Genomic DNA, 17,470 nt, shown 5'->3' on the forward strand with positions numbered 1-17,470 from the left:
GTGCAGATGACCATCTTGCTCTGTCAGCACTACAGCGGCAGCCGCCTGTTGGTTGGCCTGCAGTCACACGGGCAGTCTAAATGCAGTTATGCTTAACCTCGGATACCAAACTTTACTGCGGTTATCTCAAATCACGGTTCGCGGTTGTCAGAAGGCTTGCCACCATTCTGGGTTGTGGTGCAACGAATGAAGTGACACGGTGATCCGGCTAAACTTTCTTGTTCTCGTCAATAATAAGCCCTGAGATACAGGAATGTCAAAAATTAGTAATCCTCCCTGAGGATCCCTGATCTGTACCATGTTGCTGGTAGGAGTAATAACAGCGATACAAGCTAGTTTTACGTTCGCAGCCACGTTGCAGCGCGACTGACCCGATCTGCTTGCTCGCCAGCTCCGCTGCTAAGGCGTCGCTGAAATCGATCGTATATATTTCTTTTAATATGAAACAATGAGGTTGTGAGTAAGGTAGCGCCATTAGTAGAACATTCATTATAGCGTTGGTCAATTCAAAAGCGCCGTCCACTGTGGCTTCGATACGAAACAGGTTAGGCCTAGTGACGACTAGGGAGTACAGAGCGCCGTCGCTCGTGGGTGGCACCATTGCAGTAAGTGCACGGAATCTGGTTCTCCGAGCATTGCGAACGTGTCACCTAAGTACATCAACGATGCAGCAGGGACCTGACATTTTTCGGTGTAACAGCGGTAAAATGCGTAGCTTGAACGCCGCGGGATGTTGCTGTTGTACGCTGTTGCTGCGCCATCGGACGAGATCGAAGGCTGCATAAAAGCGCTGTCTCGCAGCACCATACACACTGCCTATTTTGATGCGTTGCTCTTGGAACGTGATTAGTGCGAAGAAAGCACGTTCTTGAAGCGGGCCAGCTCGTGCACTTTCCGCACTCTACCTTCTCGGTTAATGACGTAAGCCGAAATCGCCGAGCTCGGTTCGCAATAACCGCGGGTAGCACGCCCGTGTGACAAGGGTTGCCTGCTTGCAACTTGTTTGCGATTTTGGTGCTCAAAAATTTTTTGTAAAAACTTTACCCCGCGTAATGATCGCACCTTTGAATTTGCGTCAATGTTTTGAAAAAAAAAAAAGAAGTGCGATCAATATTTGAGTAAATACGTTACTTTGTGAAATTTTAAATTATTATTTCTTGTGCATATTCCAGTGCATCTATAGTTTACAGCAGTTGGAGTAGGCTGGATATGTTATGTTGATTATTTTTGCAGGCAGCGCAGCTCTCTCTCACCGTTATCGAAGAAACTGGCGCACCTTTACGAGGATGAAGATGAGACCGAGTTGTTGAAAGCCAGCCGTGCAGAAGATAACCAGACCTCGCCAAAGGTGACCTTCCTGATGAAATCCAGCCAGGAGATGCAGGCGCCACGCCTCTTCAATGTGGACCCCAAGTCTGCGGCGGCCAGCGCGTCCTACTATGAGCGCAAGGACCGCTCGTCAGAGTCTGCGCGGGCCCCGTCGGCGGAGCCACCGCCATCGGCACCACGCATCGAGTCGGTGGTGAAGCGCACCGAGCCGGTGCCGGCAGAGCGCAAAGGCATCGAATTTAAGTGGAAGGCGGTCAAGAAGCCCCTGCAGCAGGCGAGTGGCGGCGACAGCCACGAGGAAGGCTCGGTCAGCTCAGTCGAGCACCATGACGAAGCACCGCCGCAGCCATCGCGGGCTGATGAGAAGGCGGCATCCAGTCACGAGGAAGGCTCCATCCACTCGGACTCGGAGCCAGCCAAGCGCAAGAAGGACCGCTCCTCCAGCCGCGAGAGCAGCCCCAAGGACGATGATGAGGACCGTGGCAAGGGCAAGCGCAAGCTGCGGCGCCGCTCGCGTGCTGACTCCGAGAGCTACTCGTCCTCGGGCCGCTCCAAGTCACCTGTACGCCGGCGCCGCCGGCGAAGTGCCGACCGCTCAGACGACTACTCCTCGGACCGATCGAGTGTGGCGTCGCGGGGCCGGCGCCGCCGCAGCAGCCGCGGCGGGAGGAGCTCGGACAGCTCGCGCGAAGACTCGCGGCGCCGCCGATATTCATCCGAGGACTCGCGTGACGGCCGCAGGCGGAGCCGAAGCTACAGCTCTGACTCTGATGGCTCGCATCGGCGTCACTCACCCATGCGGCGCGGAGGATACCGACCCTACTACTACAACAACCGTGGCGGCTACTACAAAGGCAACTTCAACAACCGGCGCTACAACAACTACCGTGGTGGCTACCAGAACAACCGGTACTTCAGAGGTGGCCGCGGAGGGCGCCGCCCGTTTCGGCCATACTACAACAACCGCACCTCTCCACGCTCGTACTACAACAGCGGGAGTGGTAACTACCAGCGCAGCAGCTACAGCCGGGACCGCCGCTCAGACTCGGAGACCCCGCAGGACCGCTCCTTCTGCCCACCGTGGAAGAGACGCAACCCCATTGTGAGCCGTGCGCCCGATGCCGAGGAGCTGAAGAAGCTGCGTGAGGCGGCCGCCCAGCGGGCTCAGGAGAAGCAGGACCTGGCGGCAAGTGAGGGCGGCCCCAGCGGGTCGCAGCAGCGCATCAACAAGGCCACCATCATCCGTAACTGGCTGGACGATGGTGACTCGAGGTCTCCGCCGCCGCGGGGCAGCAGTCCACCGCCTTCGCGCAGGGAGAAAAAAGACGATGCACCACCACTGCCTCCCCCTCTGCCCACTGATGCCCCGCCACTCCCTGAAGGCGACTGAAAACTGTCCTTTTTATTGTTGAGCTTCATTCATGTACAGTCTGTCCCTAAAAATCCATGAGGGCCCACTCATGCAAGACTTGGGTGAGCTTGGCTCATTTTACGTTTTTTCTCTGACAGACAGTATCCTGAATATTCCTCATTGCACCATCTTTCCTTGGCTGTTAGCACACCAATGACCCATATAAAATGCATTAAATGACCGTAAAAATGGTAAATGCCACGTTGAACTTGTGCTGCATGCAGGAAGTGTGGCCATTGTTTTTAAGGCAAAGCGCAATGAGGGAAGAGCGATCCGATATTATGTGATGCGCTTGTTTAGCTCGCTGCAATTGGAGCCGCCATCGTCCTCTCCCTAGACCTGTGTGAGCAAGATCATTTCGTGTTCTCCGCTTCCTGCAACCAAATCTTGTCTGTATTCTAAGACATTGATTACTTTTTGTCCTTGTACATAGAACAATAAAAAAAGGTTTATGTGCAGATAAACGTGTTCTGTGTGGCGAGATAGGAGAGGTACAGTATACATCTACCATTAAGGGGGGACACTGGTCTTAGACCTATTTTCGTTATTTTTAGCCCAATCCTAATAAAACTGTACTATCTTGCTCAGTTTTTATACTGATTTCAACAATGCAATTATCTTTCTCATAAATTAGTTGGTTCCCAAGATAATTCATTTTAATTAGTCATTCATTAGTACCTCGGTGCAAAAAAACTGCTCAATAAAAAATCATTTTTAATCCACGGCTGCATAGTATGGTGAGTAAAGAGTGCAATAATCAAAGCAGTTTTTCCGTTTTACCCTCATTAGTAATTTTACAGCACTTGGAATATCAGTGTTCAAGGTGTGAATGTAGTGCATCGTTAAACTTTGCGAAATTATAAATTTTTGAAGTGTGATTGAACAAATCTGCTTCGATTATTGCACACTGTGCCTTCAGCTTCCCTTAGCAACTAATACAACATCTCTATCTGTCCTAGATGATGAGATATCGACATACTAAGATAGCCAGATGTCCAAAATTTTAATGCTATTAAATTGTCAGCGCCTGCATAAATTCAGCCCGCACGATGATCTGAATTTAATATTATGGTCAAAATAATGACTTCTTAAAGGAAAAAAGTGGTACAGTTGGAAAATGATAGCTGTAATTCCACAAATGTCATTTTTTGAAAATCGTTTTTTTGGTTCAGCTTAAGTTAAGGACAACGCAGCGAGCTATGGAAAGGAAAATGATAGGCGTAACGCTAAGAGACCGGAAGCGGGCTGAGTGGGTGGGGAACAAACACGGTTTAATGACATTCTAGTCGAAATCAAGAGGAAGAAGTGGGCTTGGGCAGGGCATGTAATGCGAAGGTAAGATGGTCCTTAAGGGGGGACATGGGTCTTAGAGCATTATTTTTATTTACAGACCAAATGCAATGAAACTGCACAGACTTATTCAGTTTTTTCTGCTGATTTCAAATATGCAATTTGTTTATCTCTAGGCCAATTAGTTCCTGAGATATTAATATATATCATGCCATTGTCTGCTGAAACAATAGAAAAGAAATGGGCCACCAGAAATTTCATTTTAATGTGTGGGTAGATACTACAATGTGTGAGGAATGCAACGCTGGAAGCAGTTTCAGTTTTTTGTCTGTGTGGACAAATGGGCTTAATAGTTAGTTTTCAAGTGAGTTGACCAGACATGCAGTGCCAGAAAACATGACACACATGAAACTAACTATTAAGCCCATTTGTCCACACGGACAAAAAACTGAAAACTGCTTCCAGCGTTGCACTCCTCACACATTGTAGTATCTACCCACACAATAAAATTAAATTTCTGGTGGCCCATTTCTTTTCTATTGTTTCAGCAGACAATGGCATGATATATATAATATCTAAGGAACTAATTGGCCTAGAAATAAACAAATTGCACATTTGAAATCAGCAGAAAAAAGTGAATAAACCTGTGCAGTTTCATTGCATTTGGTCTGTAAATAAAAAACATGATCTAAGACCCATGTCCCCCCTTAAGGGTAACAGAGTGGATTCCAGGAGAAGGGAAGCGTAGCAGAGGGCGACAAAGTTAGGTGGGCGGGTGAGATTAAGAAGTTTGCGGGAATACGGTGGCCGCAGCTGGCAAAGGACAGGGTTACGTGGAGAGACATGGGAGAGGCCTTTGCCCTGCAGAGGGTGTAGTCGGGCTGATGATGATGATGAATTGACCAGACATTTCTGGACACCTTGCAGAGGGCTGAGCACAAGGGATTTTGCTGTTTTACCCAGCTGTGCAATATTTATTGTGTCCAGGTGCACCTATGCAGCCTAGAGCATAATGTCACGGTTGAGTACCTGTGGCAAGCCAGTGTTTATCCAAAATGTTTCTGGTAACTTCCAGAAACATTTGGGATCAGTCGGGACCAGTAGAATTTAAGTTTGTTCCGGAAGTTCCAAAGATGTTTATTGGGGAGCTTGCATGCACCTAGCTGCACTACAAGCTAAAGATTTGGAGATGGATTTAAGGACTTTTGGAGGCAGCTCAGATGGGTGCTGTCCCGTTTGCTCAATGCATTTCTTTTAACTTCATGAAAAAAGGGAACTGAAGCAGTTTTCCGAAACAAATCTTTCCAGTGACAAGCGTTCAGAGAAGAGCTCTGGTTGAGAGCAAAGTGGTCTGGAGAATTAATTCCATTTGCACTTATTTTATAAAATGTTGTGCATGCAGTCACATATTCTAATGCAGATTTCAACAGTGTGGAAGACTGATGGTTTTCTGTGAGATTCGTGGAACCTGCTGCACTTGACAGCAGCACGGCGTCTCAAGAGGTGTGGAAAATCTTTGTGGCACACTAATCCGTACAGGATGCGAAAATCGGCTGAATGTGGCTTGGAGCAGTGGTGTAGGCTGATCTACTCTTGGGGTGTGGGCGACAGTGTTTTTTGCCAGCGCTCTTCACGGTGCTGGTGCGTCTGTTGCAGCCGCACATTGATGCAAAGTGGCGCAGGAGCAGAGGGGTCTAGAGGTGGTGCTTCGTGTTTCCTTTCATTCAGTTGCTTTGTTTCAGCTTTAACGTGTAGCTGCGATGGACGTATTGGCGCTATGTAGAGCACAGCCAGTTCGCTCTAGAGTAAACGAACCTCTACATGCTCTGTTTTAAGCTTATCAAATGGAGATCACTGCATTCAAATCAATACCACTGGCTTGCAACTTCACACAGTGAGTGCACTTGCAAACGGTATTTATGGGTCACATTCGGAAGGGATGGTCCCATTTGAGCCATTATTTCTTGGACTTTGTCCGCAAAAAGATGGGTTTGGCACGGTTTTCTTGTGTGCCATTTCTCACTTGGGGGCAGATGAGATGCAAGGGGATGGGTGGGCCCTTCATAAATCCACCCCTGCTTGTTGAACTGGGCATCAACATTTCAATCATCCAGTGTAAAAAAAAAAAAAAAAATTAGAGTGCCTCTGTGAGCAGACTTAACAAAGCAGTATTATACCAAGTGCTTGTTGGAGCAGCTGTACATGATTTTCTTCCTATCATGACACTCAAATGGTTAAATATAATACTTGCAGTAGACTTGTAACAGTAAATGGAATTGGCTGCAAACTCCCTCGGTGAAAGAGACTGCCTCTGGAGCCATTTGTGCTTAGCAGGTGCTTGTGGCTCGGGAAGGGGGGGGGGGGGGGGGGGGGGGGGCTGCATACCAACCATGCAGCTATACCTCTATACCTGAAAATGCCCATCCTGCTAGAAGGTGCAGTCAGGTACTGCTAGGAGATCAGATGCTATGATCAGCACAGGTGTGCTGTGTACTGGGCAACGCTGTCCAGTACAGGACGCAGCTTGTAGCCATGCCCATGTTATACATTGTAAGCATAATGAGCCTTGAAAAATTGCATACAAATTGGAAGCGATGCTTCATCTCGCTATGTTGCCCAGCAGTAACCCATGAAACCTCTTGTCCAATACACGAAAGCTCTAGTTGGCTCAAAACTGCCACAGTGGCTTAGTGGTTACGGTTGCCAAGCCCAAGGATGCGGATTGAATCCCGGTTGTAAAGACGGCATTTTGGTTGAGGCAGAATGCAAAAGTGCTTATGTGCTATGCTATGTTAGTACACGTTTAGGAATCCTAGGTGGCTGAAATTAATCTGGAGTCTCCTACTACAGCATCCGTAGTCCACATGCAACTTTGGTATGTTAAACCACACATAACATACCATGTACAGTCTTTGTCAAAAGTAACCAGGCTGCATGGTTTGCTTCTCATTCGTATATTAGACCCCTCACGTCTTCTCTAAAGATACGGCCTTCCCTAGAATATGCATCTGTAGTATGGTCTCCTCGGCAGAAGATTCTTTCAACGGAAATAGAAAAGATTCAAAGACGTGCAGCGAGATTTATTTGTTCAAAATACAGGAAAACAGATTCGGTAACGGAGATGTTAAACTCGTGTAGTCTAGAAACATTAGAAAAAAGACGTAAAAGCAGAGATTAAAAATACTTTACCAAATCATTCACGGAGAAATTAACATCAATAAAGAAAAATATCTGCAGCCTCCAGGTAGACTAAGCTCCCACCTTGATCACCCCAAAGCGATTCGGCCATACTTGACCCGAACTAACGTCTTTCGCTGCTCATTCTTTCCGGATGCTATTGAGCACTGGAATAAACTGCCCGCTCACGTTGCTGAGTCTACAGGTGTAGCGGCATTCTTGAATGCACTTGGGGATTCCGTCTAGGCATGGGATTCTTGTAGATGGGCACGTAACTGATTGTCCAATATTGCTTTTTGTATAGCAGGTGGCTCTACAGTGGTGTGAACTGTGTTGCGTTTCAATGCTCTCTTGTATTGTATGCTCAAAGAAGCTTGTTCATTCATGGTTATATATGCATTTTTTTTGTCTCTTCACTTTCCCTCCCTGTAATGACCCTCAAATGAGGGTTGACAGTATTCATAAATAAATAAAAAATTTCTTTGAAGGTGAGGCCAGGGGTTCTGCTTACCATACCGTACAGAGGTTTAGAGATTTAGATACAGAGGTCCTTACCATACAGAGATTTAGAGCTTGAGGGCGCAAACCATGCAGCCTGGTTACTTTTTACAAAGACTGTACTTGGCTCAAGGTGTAAAAGCAGTGGAAGCCTTAAAATGCACTGCATTTTGCTCATATATATTTTGGGCAAGGTTGGAAAGTTCATGCAGCTGAAACCACGTTGCCAGCACGGGTGACTTTTTGACAACGAACTAGTTGCACAAACATTACATGCTAATAAATTCAGTGCATTAAAGTGAAGGAAGTGCACACATGGCCTGAACTACAGATGCCAAGTAACCATAATGTGCCAATTAAAAATGTCCCAAAGCACTCCTGTGGCCAAAACGATGACATTACACCAGAGACATTACATTGCAACCAGGTTTGCAGTTCTTACCAGAGCAGCACACTGTTATAGATTAAGGGGCGACAAGGGCTTTGAAATTGCCAGATTTTTTTAAAATTGCATCCGCTTGTATGCCTCGTTTTTAGGCTGTCCCAGTTTCATTGGGGAAGTACTCAAAAATTTGTAGCATGAACCGTGGTGGCTCTGCATTGCAGGAAAACAATGGCAGTTTTTCCCAGTCACGGTTTTCTGCCAGGTACCTTGCGGAGCAGATTCCTTCAGGATCGTTTTATCTATTTTGACCGTTTGTTTTGTTTCACTGCTGTCCTTATTGTAGATGACTTTTAATTTTAAGTTCCTATAAGAAATTTCTTCACTCAGATACATCAACGGCCAATGCACTGTAAAAGTTCGAAATCAAAATGAATGCTTTTCGAAAAAAAAAATCCAGATGTCTTGGTCTGTATCACGCCAATAGGAATGCAGTGAATGTTGAGCCAGCCATCTGCCACATTTTTTTAACTCTGCAGCCTTCTTGCACTCAGAAGGAAAACATATACTGGAAAAAATATTTTTGGAGATATAAAATTTCATGGTAAACTTTCATGCAATTACATGTAGTAATAACTTTTGTTGAAAGCCCAATGCCCCTTAACCTAGTGGAGAACCATTTTGCACACAGAAGTTACCATAAACTTGTGGCATAAAGGTTCTGTGAACAGAGTTGCAAGCAGAGTACTCAACCAGCAGATGCTTCAGCAGCACAAAGAAGCGGCTACTTTGCAGCTGTTTACTTCCACACAGGTGCGGTCCTCAACATCTCCATCCCCATCATTAATTACCTTCAGAAATTTTCACTTTTAGAAGTGTAGGCCAACTCCCACAGCCAAGGCACAAATTTGCAGACAAACACAGGCATCATATGAGTGTTTGAATGATTTATTTTCATTAAAACCATTTGTAAAATTGGGATCCTAGATAAAGAAAAAAGAACAAAACTGCAACAATTCCTATCACTTTGGATTGGCTTAAAAGGAGAAAAAATAACCGGTGTGGTAGAACATTGTCAGTGTAAGTGTGTGTGTGTGTGTGTTTGCATGACCATTTAGAACAAAACCTAGTTGCATGTCTCGCTTGTCGAGGAGAGAAAGGATGTTCCACCTGTGACGCTGCAATGTGCAACCCCGCGCAGAGGTGAGAAGTGCGCGGAAGCTGAAAAAATTCAAATAGCGATCACCTAGCAAGGGCATCTCATGCACACTCCATTAAATTAGTCTTTGTACAACCTGGAGTTATCAGGGTGTTGCCAGCATTCCTTGCCCGCCAGAGTCAAAGATGCGGCCGCCTGACAGATGTTCAATGGTCTATTTACAAGCGTGTACACGATTGAACGAAACAGGTGGAACACTTTCACTGCAGCATCTTGCTGTTGTTGTTTGAGCCCTGGATGATTGGCCTTGCCCACTCAACGAAGTCATCAATCAGCACTGGCCAGGCGCCTGCACAAAAACCAAGTGTCACAAGGAATTCTGTGGCATGCACGGTTCACTGCTCCACAATGCAATGAACATGCTTCACATTCATTCTCAGAATTATCACCACTATACTTGTTTAATTCAAAATGGGCACAGCCCTACTCTTGGAGCAACAGCTAACCACCACTGGTTGAACAGAGGCAGCATAAAATAGCTCTGCCCATGAACCTCAATAATATGTACTGTGCGTAGGCCTTTTTAAACCGTTGAGGTAGTTGGCACCGCACCTCCTCGGCAGGTGCCTCTGAACTGGGTCCAGTTAATACGTGGGATTAGCCGCTCCTCTACTGGAACATTTTTCGAGACGATTTCGTGTTCATTACCTCGCAAGTGTGGAACTTGTTTCTCAGCATCTTTCTCTCCCTCTCTTTTATGCTGTGCCATTTCTGCCCTGCTGAGAAGGAGAGCGGCTCTGATGGTGAAAACAGGTGGAATGCAATAATATAGCGTGCAATCAAATCTGTCGTTTTCGTCTTCAATACTGTGTGTTCTGTTGTTCTCAGCAAGGCACCAGGATTGAGAAACGATTCGAGCTGTACTGTACAATAATAGTCCAATACTGTCTCTTCTGCCATGGACTTGCATAAATCTGCTTTTAAGTCCTTTTTTTTATTCCTTTTCCTGCACTCCGGCAGGTGGCTGCTTTTTTTATTTCCACTATTCCGTCATTCTGCACTATTGCACTAGGTTTGTGTGCATGCTAACGAAAATCATGCATGCGCATGCATAGAAGATAGACACAAATACTCCTAGCGCTGTCAGATGAGTGGGCACTGAAGTCTAAATGGTACATGGCATTTAAGCAAAACCCTACAACCAGCCAAAGCTGCCAAGTTGTTCAGCTGCTGAGTACAAGTTAAAAAAAAAATCCTGACTGTGGCGACTGTAATTCAGCAGAGGCAAAATGCAAAGGTGCTCGTTCAATGAGATTCCGGGGTGTGTTAGGGGTCCCCAGGTGACCAAAATCAACCTGTAGTCCTCCGCTGTGGTGCGTCCCAAGGCCCACATTATTACTTTTCATTATATATAATCCAATAATACACAGTGTCAACTTGCCTTCCTCATCATAGTTGCTCATGTCATCAGCAATCATGCCACTGAAATCGAGCAGAAGATTCCAAGTATCCCTAGGTATAGACCTCTTGTGGTGTTCCTAAACAAAAGAATATGGTGCTTTTCAGGTACACATACAAACGATTCAAAGTGATTCAAAGGGATGCATATTTACATAGTGACAAAAACTGAACATTTCTAGCCTACTAAACCAGTTCAATCTCGTGAACTACGCTGTAGTGGTTCAAAGTGTTCCAATTTTTGAATGCCAGACAACATAACAAAAATGGCAATACGGTATTACAAGCCATAGCGAGGTGCACTACTGCACCAGAAAATATATGTATACAAGGGCAATATTTGTCTTGCCCAAATGGAATCATGTACAAGTATGGGAATTTAAAATGTAGAGGTCTGCCAAAAATAAGAGACCCAAAGGAGGCCAAAGCCACATGTTCCGATTGTCCACACCGAACTGCAAGGCTACAAGTGCTAAAATAACAAAGGAAGTGTCCGGGGCACTCATCAGGTCAGGGGTTCTCCATCTTTATAGCTTTGGGGTATCCAAAGGCTTTCAAAAAGGTGCTGAGCAACACTGAATGCCCTGGCTTCCAACCCTTCCTGCCTGACATGCATGCAAAAAAGGGCTTGCAGATGCACAGACTCACAAAAAATGGCAGAATTCAATTAAAAATGCCAAACTCAATTAACAATGACTGGCTGTACAGCCTACAAGCAATAACAGTATGATTGGTCCCAAAAGAAAGCAGGTAAAGGGAAGGTCGGGGTTGAGGCATACAAGGATATAGGTGGTCAGGTAGCCCAAAAAGCGCTCCAGGAGCCCAACGGTTCTACGTAATTCAGTATGAGAACCCCTGCATTTGATGACGACTTCTTACTCCATAGAAAGCAAGTGGCAAGCTCCAGTCTCTGTTGATGGAGTCTTCTTTCTAGCTTGAAGTGATTCCAGCTGTCTGCCTGGTGTGTATCTGTTTTGCAGAGTGCCTCTCAGTTATAATTAAAGGCATTCTAATCACATGGCACATACATAACAAAATTTTCTGCAGCTCACTATTTATTGCAACCACTTTGAATGTATGTCAGAGAAAGAGAGAGAAGCACTTGTTCTCACCTGCAAGAACTGGCACCAAAGATTTAAAAACTTGAACCTCCCAGGAAACACGATGTTCCAGTAGGTTATTGCCATGTCCAGATCTGAAAGATGAAGTGTTGGCATCTGCTTCACAAAGTATGCTTTCACTTTGCAACACATTATTCCTTCCACCCTGAGCCTACACAAATGTTATAATGCCTGGAAGCAAACAATACAGTACTGCACAGAATGCGCCACTACAGCCAAGTAAACATCACTGGCCACCAGTCTGCACTAAAGAAAGCTAAAATTGGAGTGCTCCAAGGTTCGGTTCTCGGCGCTATATTTTTTTCAATATTTATGAATGCGCATTCTAGTTCCCTTCCGGGCGAACAAGTTTTAAATGGAGATCGCACAGTCATTATTATAACATATAGGTCAGTAAAAGAAGCCAAGGTACTTGCATGTAACAAACTTCAGAGCACTATGAAATGACTTAGAAGCAACAAGTTATCATTTAACATTAAGGTGATAATTTAAAACCCTTGCAGAGTTTGTACAGCTGAAACTGAAGCTATTTTTAACTGACATTTACAAGAAACGGGAAACGAGAAATTTTTTAACATCGTTCTAACAGTACCATGTGCATTTGAACAGAACAAGGGGCCGAGCCTGGATGGGCGTAAGGATAGAAAACAAACGGACAAATTTTGTCGACAAAAGGAAGCGAAAATGTAGCTGTTAAATGCATTCCTGAATCAATAATGCGCCATTACACATAGCACCTGAACTACACAAATATTCAGTGAACCTTGTTCTTTGCATCAACCACTGCGTGCACACATTTCCAGCAGTGCTGGACTCTACATAGCATCAAAACTGACACCCTGCCACAGCTCGTGTGTTGCAACTCTTACTGAACACAACAGTACACACAATCAGCACAGCATGCTCTAATAATTTGGACGTTTTTCTTTCTAGTTTAGGCTTCTTCTTGTTGTATGTTCCCTGTATGCAGTAAAGATCCAAATAAGCAGCAAGCTTCACAAATGCAAAATCCTGCCCATTAGAGCAAAAGCAAAAAGGGCCCTTCGAAGAGGACACTCGAGTCTAGTTTTCTCACCCACTGCACTTAAAAGGACAGTGAAATGATTTTGAGAGTCGTATGCTAATGTAACAAACCTACAGCGGAGGGCTTTGTAAATACCTGAATCAAATTCAAAAGCTCTGCATGGACCTTACAATTTAAAAATAATTTTAAAAAATTGCTGCTCACAACCAATTAGGGTGACATTTAGACATGCTTTCTTTTTGAAATCGAGTGGGGAATCTGGGCATGCCTTGTCATTAGGCATGCTTACGTGACGCAGACGATGCTAGGCAAGGGTGCAGAATTTTCCTCACACGCACCCATCGACATGCAAGTTGAGGAAGAGGGAAGGAGCATCCACAATATCATGGTCCCTTTATTAGCAGCCCTAACCTTTTTCTGTACACATTTTACAGAAACTTTTATGGTAGGCACTTAAGAGTCTTCTCACCCCTTGTGCCAAATTTAGCAGCCAGGGGGCATTTAGTTTTTGTGCAAATGTATTTTAAACTTTCCTGTTCCGTGGCCTCAGTTGAGATGATTTCCACCGGAAACATTGCACTTGTAACGTCAAGAGCTGCACGGCTGTCAATATTCGCTCTGCGTTTTCTGATAAAAAAAATTTCTGCCTTGTTTTTGGAAAATTACGTACAAATAAGATCAAAGCTATCAGTTGCCAATTTAGCCATTTGGCATGCATTCGAGGTTCTGTGACAGCGACGCCATTTGTTGGTGTAGCACAACAATAGTTTGATCGAAGCTCAGTTTCAATTTCCTGGTTTTTGCCGTTTTATACTTGTTCTCCTCATTTTTAATAGATTAGCATTAGAAGGGTCTGTGCAAGCGGAAGTGGGGATGCACTGTGCCAGTAGCCAGTGGCAGGTGGGCCCACTGGGCTACTAACGAAATTATTATGCTATCTATACTACCATAGCATATTGCCTCGGATATAATGACCTTTGGTTTGTTAACCTCAGATATAATGAACTTTTGTGTGTTACCTTGGATATAACCAACTCTGGTTCCGAAACCTCGGATGTAATGAACTTAGTGTGCTGACTTCGGATCAAACTCGGATATAATGCACATTTGGCTGCTAACTCATTCAAACATCCACTGAGGACAGCCTAAGAGTTTTTTTTTCGAAAAACTATTCATCGCAACTAAGACAGGAAGGTTCAAGAAACACCATGCAACAGTGAAGTAAAAAAATTGGAGAGGATACTTAATTTAGCTCTGCCTTAAGAGTATGATGCGATAGCATTACTGAGTTAATGCCCACATAAGCAGAATTGGTCACTCTTGGCTTTACATTCATAGATTCCTAAGAGTACTCATACCACTCCTGGTGCAGTGTTACAGCGGTTAAGCCTTATGCCACTGCCCTGCGATGGCAGGTGCTGCCATCGGCGGGGCTTGTGCGACCCAGGTTGCTCTTCCCGAACAGCCTCTCGTGACCGATCATTAATTTAACTGCCACCTCTCACCACGGTGGGCAGTTTGCTCACAATCCGGTGGGCAGGTTCTGATGGCACAACCAGGTTACGTGATCTAGATGCGACACCTAAGATGTATGCAAGATGTGCGCGGCAGTGCACGTCTCGCATATGATAATGTTCCAACTAGCCCACTCTCAAACACACTTACGTTGCTTTTCTGGGAATTTTTCGCTCACGACGCCGACGCCACACACTACAGATTTGCAGAACAAGAGCCTCAAAACGAATGAAAATCCTAAGATGGTTGGTTTGGTTTATGGGGTTTAACGTCCCAAAGTGAGTCAAGCTGTGAGGGATGCCGTAGTGAAGGGCTCCGGAAATTTGAACCACCCCGAGTTCTCTCTGCCCTTTAATCCCCTACCAGAATTGGAAAAGCCAGGCTCATTTCTGGCTCATGATGAGTCCAGCTTGTGTGTGTCCTGGCACTCTGTGTCCAGTTTAAGGTGAGTAGGGCTCATTCAAATTTTTTTTTGGTTTGCTGACAGATGGCAGCACCGGCACTAAATGATCATTTTGGTACCATTTTTTGAAAAAGAAAAAATATAATATCCATTAGGGGGTTATGTGTGGAGAGAACCCCAAAAGTTTTAAGCTTCTAAGTTGGAAGGGCTGTTTGCAAGCTTTTAAGCGATGAAAAAATGAGTTTGTAAATGGTGGGCTTCATGCATTTAAATAAAAGCAAAAGAGGATTAACTAATGCCTTAAGATTAACAATGTCTCGCCCTTCTGCCGCCACGGTGGCTCAGCGCTTATGGCATTTGGCTGCTGACCTGAAGGATGCAGGTTCGATGCCAGCCACCGCAGTTGAATTTCGATGGAGCCGAAATTCTAGAGGCCCGTGTACTATGCGATGTCAGTGCACGTTAAAGAACCTCAGGTTATCGAAATTTCCAGAGCCCTTCACTACGGCATCCCTCACAGCCCAAGTCACTTTGGGACATTAAACCCCCCCCATGAACTGAACTAAACCAAATCTCACCCTTTCGTATGGTATAGGGTATTTAACATCCCGAAGTGCCTCGAGCTATGAAGGGCGGCATAGTGAAGGGCTCTGAATTAATTTATACCACCTGGGAATATTTAACATGCATCGACATCGCACAGCATACAGGCGGCTGTTGTGTTCCACCTCCATCGAAATGTGACCGCCGCGGCCGGAATTCAACCCGGGTCCTTTGGCTCAGCAGCAGAGTGCCCTAACACAGAGCTACCGCGGTGGGTTGTTTCATTATTTCAAACCAGGCATGAAATGGCATGACATAATGTTGCCTTTTCCAGTTCTTTTCCACACATCTGAAATTCCATACCGCCTGTGTAACTGCTGTTGAAACACATGGTACATTTATTATCTTTGATTGGTCACAATATGGGCACATATAACCTTTACCACCTAGTATTACTGTGGGATATTTAGGATAAACTGTATGCAGCGACGTGAAACGACATGACTAGTGTCCAGAAAAAAGGGGCCACCTTAGATCAATAAAACACTTAGCGAACCAAGTTGGTGCATAGCTTCCAGACTTCAAGCGCAACAAAGACAGCACACAGAAAGAACGACGGGACATGCACATGTCCCGTCGTTCTTTCTGTGTGCTGTCTTTGTTGCGCTTGAAGTCTGGATGCCACCTTGGATCAGCTCTCATCTGAGTGTACTCATCACTATTGTGTCCCAACTCACAACAGAGCCATTTCAGTGTGATGTCGCCACAATATAACAATGAAAACGTTACGAAGACACAACAGAAGCAGCATACACAAGAGTAAGGCTAAAGAAAATGAATTTACCACAAAGCACATACCGAGGCCCTTTTGTCCCGGGTTCTTCGCGTAATTGAAAGTGAAGTTGTAGAAATCCTTGAACTTCAGCGGCTCCTTAAGCTCAGGCTCGAGCGTTGAAAGCTTTGCTTTTAACTTCTCTACGCTGTCACAGCTGCAAGGAATGGGAAGCTGTGTTAACGAAATCACGTAACGGCGAGCAAAGCGCTACACCAACAGGTGTACACAAGCAGTGATGACCACTCCTTACCCCAACTCGGCCATGCCGTTCATGAACTCGTCTTTCGTGAATTCGCACTGGGCGACGGCTTTGAATTTCCACGCGATTATCAGCACCAGTTTACTCTCTGGACTCAAACCAAGATCGTCAAGAAATCGAACGATCCCGTCCACCGTCATCTTGTCTGGCTCGTGAGGATCTGTGGACAACAGGGGCAAGTGGTAATGCCTCTAGTGACCAAAGCGTTCGGTAGTACACACAACGTGAAACTGCGTTTCAGACTGCGCCACGGACTTTGGGCAAGACTGCAACTGCACTACGCGTCAGCACAACTGATGGGCGTCAAGCCACGTCCAAACGGAAGGAGCAATTAGCAACTGTGGGGCAACAAATCAAAACGTAAGGTTTTTCAGACTCTGCTCCAAAAATTGGGATTTGTAGCAGCAGACACCGAAAAGTTAAGCCTAACCGGCTGATCGTGACCAAGTGCACAAACAAGCAATTTTGTCGTTAACCCATCACATTTGAGGCCACCTGTCATTACCTTTGTACTTGTTGAACAAATGCTCCAGCTTTTTCCTGTCGACTGATCCCTTGGGCTCCCTGTAGTACATGTCTGGATTTTGAAAAAAATTATCCGACGCCACATCGAGTTTCCAATCGTGCTGTGTTAGGCAGTAGATGGCCGTCTTCTCCCCGGTCTGTGTGAAGGCGATGAACTGTTTAACTTTCTCCCTTTGAGATGATTTCAATTTATGCTGCAAAGAACAAGAGCATTGACGATTAACGTGACATTATTTGACTTTTCAGGTACTGCCAGCTAAACTCATGAAAAAAGAAAAAACTATTAGCTTTCCTACCATTTTCGGCCATTCAGACTCCGCTACCTGCAGTGCGCATGCGCCTGGCAGCTCCGGCCCAGCTGATGCCCTAGCCAAGAACTTTAACGTAAAATTATTGCTCACCTGCTGCCTTTACAATTGTTAAGCTCCACTGCAAGGACTTACGGCCCTTTAACTGCAGGTATTGAGCGCGGCTGAAAGACACATAATTTACTCTTCCTCTCCATCTTCCGGAAGAGGGAAAGAGGCACTTACGTCACGCG

The 17,470-nt window shown here is 45.4% G+C and overlaps 2 protein-coding genes across 10 annotated transcripts in view; one reads left to right on the forward strand and one right to left on the reverse strand.

The window, feature by feature from the left end:
• LOC149341253 (uncharacterized) overlaps positions 1–3,204 on the forward strand; it is a 31,625-nt gene extending 28,421 nt beyond the window's left edge. For all 9 annotated transcript variants that reach the window (XM_089543235.1, XM_089543237.1, XM_089543236.1 and 6 more), the window contains one exon: positions 1,234–3,204. In XM_089543235.1, the coding sequence (XP_089399361.1) occupies positions 1,234–2,719 (1,486 nt within the window). In that variant the 3' untranslated portion in view covers positions 2,720–3,204. The remainder of the gene's footprint in view (positions 1–1,233) is intronic.
• Positions 3,205–9,019: 5,815 nt separating this feature from the next.
• Positions 9,020–17,383, reverse strand: SCCRO (defective in cullin neddylation 1 domain containing SCCRO). Its single transcript, XM_089543247.1, has 7 exons — positions 17,226–17,383; positions 16,910–17,123; positions 16,396–16,564; positions 16,169–16,299; positions 11,817–11,899; positions 10,688–10,784; positions 9,020–9,595 (listed from the first exon to the last, which is right to left on the reverse strand). The coding sequence occupies exons 1-7, from the start codon at positions 17,226–17,228 to the stop codon at positions 9,507–9,509; spliced, it is 786 nt and encodes a 261-aa protein (XP_089399373.1). The 5' UTR covers positions 17,229–17,383; the 3' UTR covers positions 9,020–9,506.
• Positions 17,384–17,470: the final 87 nt, after the last annotated feature.

The sequence above is a fragment of the Amblyomma mixtum genome, chromosome 5, assembly GCF_055824585.1.
Source record: "Amblyomma mixtum isolate Tamu chromosome 5, ASM5582458v1, whole genome shotgun sequence".
Taxonomy (NCBI): Eukaryota; Metazoa; Arthropoda; class Arachnida; order Ixodida; family Ixodidae; genus Amblyomma; species Amblyomma mixtum.